Source organism: Octodon degus, unplaced genomic scaffold (genome assembly GCF_000260255.1).
Source record: "Octodon degus isolate 3935 unplaced genomic scaffold, OctDeg1.0 scaffold00089, whole genome shotgun sequence".
NCBI classification, from domain to species: domain Eukaryota; kingdom Metazoa; phylum Chordata; class Mammalia; order Rodentia; family Octodontidae; genus Octodon; species Octodon degus.
In genome coordinates, this window is record NW_004524665.1 from 2633569 (window position 1) to 2644986 (window position 11418).

At 53.5% G+C, this 11418-nt stretch overlaps 1 protein-coding gene across 1 annotated transcript in view; it reads right to left on the reverse strand.

Moving 5' to 3' along the window:
• Positions 1–3378: 3378 nt before the first annotated feature.
• Positions 3379–11418, reverse strand: part of Nmur1 (neuromedin U receptor 1) — a 17274-nt gene continuing 9234 nt past the window's right edge. Inside the window, exons 2-3 of the mRNA XM_004637392.1 lie at positions 6277–7084; positions 3379–3683 (exon numbers count right to left, since the gene is read on the reverse strand). Of these exons, the coding sequence (XP_004637449.1) occupies positions 3379–3683; positions 6277–7084 (1113 nt within the window). The remainder of the gene's footprint in view (positions 3684–6276; positions 7085–11418) is intronic.

The following is an 11418-nucleotide window of genomic DNA, read 5'->3' on the forward strand; positions in this document are numbered from 1 at the left end:
TATTTGTGAAACTGGGGATTGAACTCAGGCCCTTGCACTTGCCAGGGAAGCGCTTATTCCACTGAGCCATCTCCCTGGCCCCACCCGTTTTATTTTTTATTCTGAGCTAGAATCTCACTCAGTTTCCAAGGCTGTGCTTGAACTTGGGGTCCTCCTGCCTCAGCCCCTGAGAAGCTGGATGACAGACCTGGGCCCCTGGTTTGTCTATCCCTGTGTCCGCTCTCCTCTTCCTTTTGGCTTCACTGTTTGCAGGTGAATCCTAGGCACCATTTTATTTCACCTGAAAATACTTCATTATGGATTTTTTTTTTAATTTTGTTTATTTATTTGTGTGTGTGTGTGTGTGTGTGTGTGTGTGTGTGTGTGTGTCTGTGTGTGTGGCCAGCTCAGCCCACCAGGGGGCAGGGCTGGCTGGCATGTGGTGCTGGGGGATTGAACCGAGGTCCCTGCGCTTTTCTAAGCTTGTTCTAAGTATAAGTAGGTGCTTTAGACCACTGAGCCATCTCACCAGCCCCTGGACTTTTGATATAATCTATCAAATCTGTTAATTTTATGTCTCAAAATGTCTTGTTGGGGCGGGAGAGATTCTCAGTAGAATAAGCACTTCCCTGGCAAGCGCAAAGGTCTAAATTCAATCCCGGGTTCCGCAAAAAAGAAAAAAAAAATGTCTCCTTGATTTGTTTAAATTAGGATTCAAAAAATTTCTGTACATTGTAGTTGGTTGATACTGCTGTTTGTTTTTTTTTTTTTTTTTTTTTTTTTTTTTTTTTTTTTGGCAGAACCAGGGATTGAACTCAGACCCTTGCGCTTGGTGGGCTGAGCTGGCCACACACACACACACACACACACACACACACACATAAATAAATAAATTAAATTTTTAAAAAAATGTCATTTATTTGTTGACGATATCAGGTGACTTGGCCTGGAGATACCGTCCTTACTCTGGATGTGGTCAGCACCTGTGGTGTCTTGACCATATGCGGCCACCCTTCGAGCCCCTACGCTATGGTCTGGAGGACTCATGAGATTCAGGTTTGGTGTCCACAGGAAGACTGCTGAGGCCGTGTGCCGCTGTCCACTTCCCCTGCCTCCTGTGTCCCATGATGAGAGCTTGAGGCCCAGTGCCCTTTGCAGCCATTGGGCTTCCTGCATGTCACAGGGTGCAGCAGACAGCTGGAAATGGTCTCCCACTCAATATGGGGGCCAACTCCCACTGCTAGAGTGTTAATTTGAGAGGAAGTTACCTGTGTTTGTATTCTCCCTGCTTTTGTTAAGATTTCCTAAAATAGAAGACAGCTGGGGAGGATAGCAGTGGGCTACACTTGGATTTGCTTTTGTTTTGGGTTTTTGTTTTGTTTTGTTTTTGCGGAACCAGTGATTAAACTCAGATCCTTGCGTTCGCCAGTCAAGCGCATATCCTACTGAGCCATCTCCCTGGCCCCTGGGTTTTTTTTTTTTTTAATATATTTTTTAAAAAATTTATTTATTTGTGTGTGTGTGTGTGTGTGTGTGTGTGTGGCCAGCTCAGCCCACCAGGGGGCGGGGCTGGCTGGCATGTGGTGCTGGGGGATTGAACCGCGGTCCCTGTGCTTTGCTAAGCTTGTTCTGAGTAGGTGCTTTAGACCACTGAGCCATCTCACCAGCCCCCCCCCTTTTTTTAAATAGCTAAGTATGATTATTTTACTTTATTTATGGAACTGAAGATTGAACTCAATACTTTGTGGTTACCAGGCAGGCACTTATACCACTGAGCTATATCCCCAGCCCTTTGGTTTGTCTTTTGAGGCAAGTGTCACTATGTAGCCCAGGATGTCCTTGCACTTGCAGCAACCCTCTTGCCTCAGCCTCCTGAGGGTGGGGTTACCGTCTCCCATGCATGTGCCCTCTCCCCTCTGCCGGGCCGCTTTGCCTGGGAGCCAGCTGCCTGTGGACTGAAACCCCTGCACACTCTAAGCCAAAGTAGACTGTCCTCTATTGCTGTGTGCTTGGTAGGTGTCTCAACAGCAGGAAAAGCAACTGAGACACCACTTATTCTGACCTTAGTTCTTTTTTTTTTTTTTTTTTTGTGGAACCAAAGATTGAACTCAGGCTCTTGCGCTTGCCAGGCAAGCACTTATTCTACTGAGCCATCTCCCTGACCCATATATTAGTTCTTTGAGATGAAAAACTGGTAAAACATACAGGACATAAAATTTACCATCTCAGCCTTTGAGTGGACAGTTTATTATTTGAAGTATATTCACATGGTTGTGCCAGCAGTCTCCAGAAATTTTCATCATGCAAAACAAAAACGTAAGGGCCGGGGAGATAGCTAAGTAGAATAAGCACTTGCCTGGCAAGAGCAAGGCCCTGAGTTCAATCCCTGGTACCAGAAACAAAACAAAACAAAACAAACAAACAAACAAAAAAACAAACAAACATGTAAACAACTTCCCACTTGTCACCATAAAAACTACTTTCATATTGGATTATTTTCACTTGCCACATTTGCTATCCCAAGCTCTGTATTCTTTGTCCAATTGAGTAAGGGACATTTTCAGTGACCCTGTGCCATCTACTTCGCTTCCTGGCTAAGAAGCAGTGGCTGAACTCACAGGTCACTACAGCAGAGCCAAGACAGACAACTGAGGTCACCCTGCGACCCCACCTATGATGCTGGGTCCTTCTCTGAGGACAGGATCCCAGGACTTGCCACAGGACAGTTTTACCCACTACTTGAACCCTGACTGGAGGGGTTGGAGTTTCCTGGAGGTCCCAGAAGATCCCTCCTGGCCATGGCTGGCTCTGTCTCTTGCCTTCAGGTCCATGGCCAGCTGGCTGTGGTAAGGGGTGGAGGGTCCTGCCCATCTTGGGCCAGGGTGAGGCCATTAAGCATTGACCAGTGTGCACTCAGAGGACTGAGGCAGGTGGCCCAGTGTGACCTGGACATCCGCTTGCCTTCTGCTGGACAGACCAGGAGCCAAAGCCCTGCAAGGCAGGGTAGCTGCTGGGCACCCCGTGACTCAGAGGTGGCAGTAGGCTGGGGTCAGAGCTAGGTCCCCAGGGTGCCCAGGGCCTTCTGCCACCAGCAGTCTGCTCCGGCCTCAGGTCTGCAGGGGACACCTTTAGCAGGGGCTAGGACACAAGGCACAGGGCAAGACAGCCAACAGGCTGGGTCCTGCATGCCCAGGGCCACTCAAATTGCTGTTTCCCTTTGATTTCAAAGGCACAGGAACAGGGTCCCTGGAGTGCTAGGCACAACCTTCAGGCTGAGGTCTTGGAAAAGGAAGAGAAGAATGAGGAGGAGCTGTACAGGCAGCTGCTAGGCTGCAGAGAGCTCTTGCATGTAACGGTCCCTCTCCCTGTCCCTTGGGGGCCACGGATCTCAGCCTGGGGCTAGGCACACACGCTACTGCCCGTTGTCACCCTGCTGAGGATGTAGGCGCTGCCGCGGGCCCGGAGGTGGCGGCTCTGGGACCCGAGGCCCAGGGCCTCCCGGAAGCTCTCCTGGAAGCGGCTGGACAGCAGACTGTAGAGCACAGGGTTGGCAGCCGAGCCGAGGTAGAAGAGGACACCGGACACTACGTGCACATGCTGGAAGGTCACCAGCAGGTCCTCTGTCCACTGCGACACGAAGCTCCACAGGAGGCGGTCAGCATGGAATGGGGCCCAGCTGATGGCAAACACCACAACCAGCACAACTATATGACACAGAAGGTACTTGGGTAGGCACAGGGCCTTTCCTGCTTCCTAGCTCCTCCTGGGCCACTAACTGTCACCCACCAAGAAGGATCTAGAAACTTGCCTGGCCTGCCTCGCCCTGACCACAGTTCATGGGACCTGCTGGCCTGATATGGTCCCCTCCCATGGAGTTTGGAAGTGGGGCTCTCAGTGCAGCCAATCTCCTAGTGGAAGCGACGGGGGACTAAGGTCCCCTGTGGGTGCCACTGGGCCATGCTTGTTGATGCATAAGAACAGAGGAGATGGGGCAGGCTCAGAGACACATGCATTCACACACACACACACACACACACACACACACACCCCCCCCCCAATACCTGCCCTGGTTCCTGGCCCCTGGTCCACACCCAGTAACCTCAACCCCACTGAATAACTTTTGATGTGGTTGGGTTTTTTTTTGGCAGAACCAGGGATTGAACTCAGACCCTTGCGCTTGCCAGGGAAGCGCTTATTCTACTGAGTCATCTCCCCGACCCCTGATGTTGTTTTTGAGACAGGGTGTCACTGTGCAGCTCAGGCTGGCCTTGAACTCACTATGTTACCCAGGCTGGCCTGGAACTCACAGAGATCCTCCTGCCTCAGCCTCCCGAGGCCTGGGATGACAGGTGTGTGCTACCATACCTCGTTGGCTGAGTTTCTAGTCGCCTGGATCTCCAGCTCACCTTCCTCGCCCTGCAGTGTCTTCCCATCTGAGCCCGCCCCCAGCATGGTTTGCCTCGGAATCCCAGGTGTCTTGTGAACAATGTTGCTTACAGCCTGTGCACAGTGGTACTTAGAGTTGGGAGGTGGGCAGCCATCCTGGAGGGTCCAGGTCCCTGTTCCCACAGCCCTTCCTAGGCATAGGTCAGCTTTGTGGCCATGCAAGCTGTGCTCATGGGGAAAGGTCCCCAGTTCTGGAAGGCTCTGGGCTGGGTTTAATGCTCCTCTATTGCTGTTGTGGATTCTTACTAACTCTGAACAAAGGACCTTGCAGACAACACAGCCCATGCTGCACTGAGCCAAGGACCCTACGCCTCTCCTGGACGTGGGGCTTGTGAGCATTGGCTCTTGGGTTCTGACCATAACAGCCACTGGAGCCAGTCTGGGTCACCAGGTTGCACCCTGAGGCTCATCTCCCTGGCTCCCCGCCCCCAGCAGTGGTCCCTTGCCCAGCCCTCCTGCCAGGCCACTGTGTTTAAGCCTGCAGAACATGAACAGAAATTTCGAAAAACAGGAGCCAAGAGATACTTGTACTCCTCCACATTGTGGGTGTAAGGTCTTGTTGGGCCCTAGCAACAAGGAAGTTACTAAGACAGCCCTTAATGTTTATCTCTGGTGTAAACTGCTGGGAACGTCATCTAAAAGGGCCCAATGTCCAGGCATGGTGGAACTCACCACACATCCTAGCACTTGGGAAGCTGAGGCAGGAGGATCCCTGTGAGTTCAAGGCCAGTCTGAGGTACAAAGTGAATTCAAGGCCAACCTGAAATACATAGTCAAATCCTGTCTCAAAAAAGCAGGGCTGGGGGCTGGAGAGATGGCTCAGTGGTCTAAAGCACCTACTTGAAACAAGCTTGGCAAAGCACAGGGACCACGGTTCGATCCCCCAGCACCACATGCCAGCCAGCCCTGCCCCCTGGTGGGCTGAGCTGGCCGCGCACACACACACACACACACACACACACTAAATAAATGTAATAAATAAAAATAATAAATATTAAAAAAAAAAAAGCAGGGCTGGGGATGGCTCAGTGGAATAAGTGCTTCCCTGGCAAGTGCAAGTGCCAGAAAAAAAAAAAGACCAAAAATGGGGCCCGGAAGATAGCTCAGTGCAATAAGTGCTTGCCTGGCAAGCACAAGGTCCTGATACTGCCAAATAAACAAAAATTATTTTATTTATTTATTTATTTATTTATTTTCAGAACCAGGGATTGAACTCAAGACCCTGTACTTGCCAGGCAAGCACTTATTCTACTGAGCCATCTCCCCAGCCCCAAAAAATTATTTTTTTAAAAAAAATTTTAAATAAAAAAACCCAAAAACAAATAAAAAACCCAAAAGACATGAAAATAAAAGGTGTACAGGACCAGCCAAATAGCTCAACAGATTAAAGCACAGGGGCCAGGAGTTGGATCCCGGCCCCGCCCCCTGTGGCTCGCTGAGATGGGCGTGATGGCGCATGCCTGTAATCCCAGCTCTTGGGACAGACGAGACCTTGAACATCCTGTAGATCCTTCCCCCCTGCCCCCCCCAAAAAAAAATCAAAAACGGTCTACATTGCAAACTGGGCATGGTGGCACATGTCTTAATCCCAGCACTCAGGAGGCTAAGGCAGGAGGATCATTGTGAGTTTGAGGCCAGCCTGAACTTCAGCATAGCAAGACCCTGTCTCAAAAAAATAAAAATAAAAGGGTCTACATACACGTTGGGACAGACACGTGTGCACACATGCGTGCACGCACACACACATACAGAGTTCTCTAAGCCATGCGGCGTTTTATGAACACCTACAGCCCTTGGAGCTCAATCCCACACCCAGTACCTAGATCAGCCTCTTCCTGCAGTGACACTTACCCAGCATCTTGGTCACCGGCGTGCGGCCCCTGTCAGGCAGCCGCCCATGGTGTTGCAGCCTCAGTCCAACTCGAAGGTAGAGCACACTAATGGCTCCCAGGGGCAGGCAGAAGAAAAGCAGCGCCGTGCCTTGCACCACTAGGCTGTAGACAACCCGGGAGCGGACGAGCGTGCACACGGCCGTGTCAGGCACCGTGCCGCGGCAGGGCACCTGCAGCTGCTGCAGGCCGTGCAGGCTGGTGTTGGGCACCGAGCAGAGCACCGCCAGGCCCCAGAGGAGCGCGAGCACGCGACGCACGCGGGCGCGCGTCACCCCGGCCCTGGCCTGCAGGGGGCGCACCACCGCCACATAGCGCTCCACGCTCAGAGAGGTGACGGTGAGCACCGACGCCAGACACACAGTCTCGAAGAGCAGCGTGCGGAAGCTGCAGCCCCCGCTGCCCAGCGGAAAGGGGTAGCTGCGGGCCAGCTCGTAGAGCTCCAGGGGCAGCCCCAGCAGCAGCAGCAGCAGGTCGGCTGTGGCTAGGCTGAGCAAGTAGAGGTTGGTGGGCGTGCGCATGGCCCTGCGGCGTAGGATGACCGTGCAGGTCATCACGTTGCCCGCCGTGCCCACCACGAAGATGAGCAAGTACGCGGCACACACGGGCGCGAACAGCTCCGTCCGTCGCGGCCCTAGGTACTTGAGTCTCAGGGCCTCGTTGGTCAGGTTCAGGTCCTCAGGGTCAAAGTCCACCGTGGGCTCACTGCCATTGCAGGGTGTGGGGGCCGGGTCTCCCAGGGGCACGGGGCAGTCGGGGCAGAAAGGAGGCTGCAAAAAGGCCCAGAAAAGTCGCCTGAGGAACCTGGGCTATGTCCTGGCTCATCAAACCGAGGGGGGACGGAAGGGACCATGATCACACGAGCCACCAGAAGAAGGAACTCTGCCGCGCACTAGAAAGTGCAGTAGTCGGAAACATACATGTGGCCTTTCTTTTTTCCTTTTCGTGTGTGTGTGTGTGTGTGTGTGTGTGTGAGAGAGAGAGAGAGAGAGAGAGAGAGAGAGAGAGAGAGAGAGAGAAAGGTGCTGAGCATGGTGGGGGGGAGAGAAAGGCGCTGAGCATTTAACCCGCGGCCTGCACACCCAACTTCATCCCCAGCCCTTTTTATTTTCAGGCCGGGTCTCACTAAGGCATTAGGTTGCCCAGGCTGGGTTCAAACTCGTGATCCTCCTGCCTCAGCCTTCCGGAGTGCTGGGATGATGGGTGTTCAGAATCGTCCCATGGAAGCAGCTCCAGGCTTGGGACTCCAGGCTGTATGACTTCTACTGGGGTGACTTCTCAGGCCGGTTCTTGCGCAGGAGGACCAAGCTCCAGGCGCACACCAAGGGCGAGGTGCCCGCTGGCCTCCGAGGGTCTGGTCACCACCCTGGGCAGAGACTGGGTCGGGTGGGGGTCAGTGAGGCAGAGGAGAGCTAAAAACGATGATGCTTCACCCAAAAGTTAGGTTGGCTGTCTTCTGTGCCCTCGGGGGCTCGCTCTATTTTTTTTTTTTTTTTTTTTTTCAGTCTGTTTTTGAGGCAGGGTCTCGCTCTGCAGGCCAGGCTAGACTCCCAGCGGCGATCCTCCTGCCTGTCAGCTCTGGGGCTCCCTTTCCTCTCCTGGAGTCACCCCCTCATCCCCACCCAGGATCCCGAGGGGCGACCCACGCGGGAAATGACAGAAATGCTCCAGGGCCGACGAGGCCCCGAGAGACCCACTCTGCCCCCCCCCCCGGCTGTCGCGGCGTCGCCCTCCTACCATGCCGTCTGTCTCCCCAGTCTTCTAGCCGAGCCCGCGCGCCAGCGGCTGAGCGCGGTGCAGCCAGCACTTGTCGCCGCCAAGGGGCAACGAGGAGCCCAGGCTCCCACGGTCCTCACCCCTTGTCTCAGCCGCGCCTCCGAATCACTGCCCCGGCCCCGGGGTGGCCGATGTCATGCGTATCTCCTGCAGGCCCCGGACTCCAGGCAAACCCCACACCCGTCCCTCCATCCTCTTTCCGGACAAAGAACCCCAGAGTCTGGCCTGGCCGAGACCCAGCTCCTCCCCTCTGGTGTCCCCTCCTCTGGCCCCCGACCTCAGCCCCTGTAGCTCCTGCCCTCAGATGGCCCTGGGCTCCCTTCCTACAAGGGAGGCCGCTAGGTGCAGCCGGCACCACCCTGCCCGTTCACTGCCTGTGCCCGCGCCCCTGCTGGAGGGCACCACAACAAAGCCACAGGGCACCCTGGGAGGCGCGGGGGTGGGGGCACAGGCCTGAACGCTGGTTCCCAAGACCTCTGACCACTCAGAGAGTGGGAGCCCCAGAAGCACCCCCAAGGAGGTGTAGGGGTCAGGACAAAGCTTCAGGCTGATGGCCAGCCTTGGCCCCCAGCCTTCCGGAGTCTGAGGCAGGAAGATCCCAAGTTCAGGGTCAGCTTGGGCTGCCTAGTCACACCTGGTCTCAAAAACATGAAACAGTGGCTCAGTGGAATAAGCACTTTCCTGGCAAGTGCAAGGGCCTGAGTTCAATCCCCAGTTACGGGAAAACAAACAACAGCAACAAAAAGGAACAGAACCAAAAGCTGTGTGCCTCAGTTGCCTTCTTGTAGAGTGGGCTGAGAGCCCTTACAGATAGCGTGAGATATGAAGGCAAAGCTGCAGTGTAGGGTAGCCTGCAGCCAGCTGTCACGAATAGGGACTGTCCAGTCCGCGGTCCTGGGCGCTGCCTGCCCCGCACTCATGAGTCACAGTCTAGGCTTGGGAACCAGGAGAGGCGGAGGGGCCACCCCAGCTGGCTTCCCAGGAACTCTGTGTAAACAGTGCAGCCCCGAGCGTGGGAAGTACAGGGCTACATCCCCAGGGCCCTGGGGGAGGGCCCCGGGGGAGGACTAGGGTGCCCAGTGAACCCCTCAGCCCTTGGAGCTGCCCTCACCCAGCCCTCAGAGGGGGTCTGCTCCAGAAGGCAGTGGCCAGGGCAGTGTGGGGTATCATGCTACACACACACACACACACACACACACACACACACACACACACAGAGCTTTGCACACTATAGCCAAAGCTTGTTGTGTACCTGTAGGAGGTATTCAGAGTGCAAAAAGGATGGGGACAGAAGGGGGCTTGTCAGAGACCACATCGCCTGAGGCGAGTCACAAACTGAGGGCCCAGGTGTCCACACATCCCGAGTCCCCAGGCCTGGTTTTATTCACAGAGGCCCTATGGAAATGCAGAGGGACCCAGGATACCCAGCTGTAACAGGCTTCAGAGTCTTAAGACCTGGGCAGAGTCTCCCTTCTGATGGTGATATATGATAGGACATGGCCCTAGTATGAACTGCTGAATTATTATGGTGGTCATCTAATATGGCTGAAGCCCTTAAAACAACATCTTATCCTCCCCGAGACCACCTCCCCCTTCTCCAGCTCAGCCCAGGGTGCAATTTCCTTTCACCTTTCCCGCCACCTCAGGAAGACCCCAATCCGCTCCTCAGGTGTATCTACACATCCCCTCAAACCCCAGCCCTGGCAACAGACCATAAAAGCCTCAGCCTCCCTTTGCTTCATTCCAGAGACTTCCTTATCTTCCCGAGATTCTCTCGGTGTCCTCCAAGACAATGAAGCCCCTTTCCCTTTTTCCTTCTGCCTGCTTCTCTGCTGCGACACCATCGAAAACCTATCAACATAGAGCTGGCTGTGTGACCTTGCAAAAGTCCCTTTATGCTCCCAGCCCACTGAAATGACAAAGATGACAGGTGTCTCTCAGCAATGCCACAAGGCTGAGGGGAGATAATGGTGGTCGTGGTCTTGTGTCACCAGCAAGTCAGTCCCATAGCCGTGAGGAACTGGTCAGTCACTTTCCCTGTCCCTCGATGAAAGAATTCAGTCATGACACCCAGACTGTGGGCAACAGTGCAGGTAGAGTTTATTGAGTGCACATAGAGTTACGCCTTCAAGCAAGCGAGGGGCCAGTGTCACAGAGACATGGCCCCAGAGTGACTTGGGCAGAATGACGGTGATTATGATGCTCATCAGCCAGTTATCTGAGAAGTTACTTTGGGATTGCAAAATAAATGTCTTCCTCGGTGACCCTAATCATGTCAGAAACTGAGAAAAGTTTACAAGAGTAAGTGCTAAGGTCCCAGCCCACTGCAAAAGGCTTTTAAAGGCTATTTCCTTTCCTGGTGGGTTGGGCCCTGGGCCGGGCACCCCAGAATGCTGTAAGCCCTGTTCTAGAAATAGAGGCTAGTTTGCATTAAATGTACTGTGCCTGGAGGGCTTCTTTCTTAACTATTGATGCCTTTTATCTCACTTCCTGCCTAACTCTTGCAGGGTCAACACAGGAAATGGTGGCCTGCTCAGACTCTCCAGGAGGATGATGGTTGTGAATTCAAGACCAGCCAGGACTACAAAGGGAGCTCAAGGCCAGCCAGAACTACACAGCAAGAGCCTATCTTAAAAAAAAAAAAAAAAAAAAAAAAAAAAAAAAAAAAAAAAAAAAAAAAAAGGCTGGGGAGATAGCTCAGTAGAATAAGTGCTTGCCTGGCAAGCACCAGGGCTTGAGTTCAATCCCCAGTTCCACCAAAAAAAAAAAAAAATCTCCAGAAGGGTCCAGAGAAACACACTTGATTTCTCCAGCAAACCCACAGGCCTCAAACCTGGACCCCAATTTAATAACAGAAAAGATATGTTCAGGCCACACAGTAGGGGCCAGAGAAAGCCTGGGCCCCTGTGGTCCTGAACCCGTGTGACCCCAGGTCTTACTAGATGCCTGTAGGATACTCCTGACACCCTACGTCGGGGCACCAGCATGCCCTGGTGCCCCTGGACCTGGTCCTGGTCACTTAGAAGGCCCTCCTGGAATTGTCCTGCTCCTGAGTGCTGGCGTATATGATTAGCGGCGGATTCTGATGAAGAGTGCAGCCTGTGCCAGGGAACACATCGGAACCCAGGTATTGTCAGTCTGAAGATGTCTGGGCGGGGCTTGCACTGTCTGTCTCTAACTTCTCATGTTGGCATAATATAAAGGTGGGGTTTTTGCTTTAAAAAAAATGCTAGGGGGCTGGTGAGATGGCTCAGTGGTCTAAAGCACCTACTTAGAACAAGCTTAGCAAAGCACAGGGACCGCAGTTCTATCCCCCAGCACCACATGC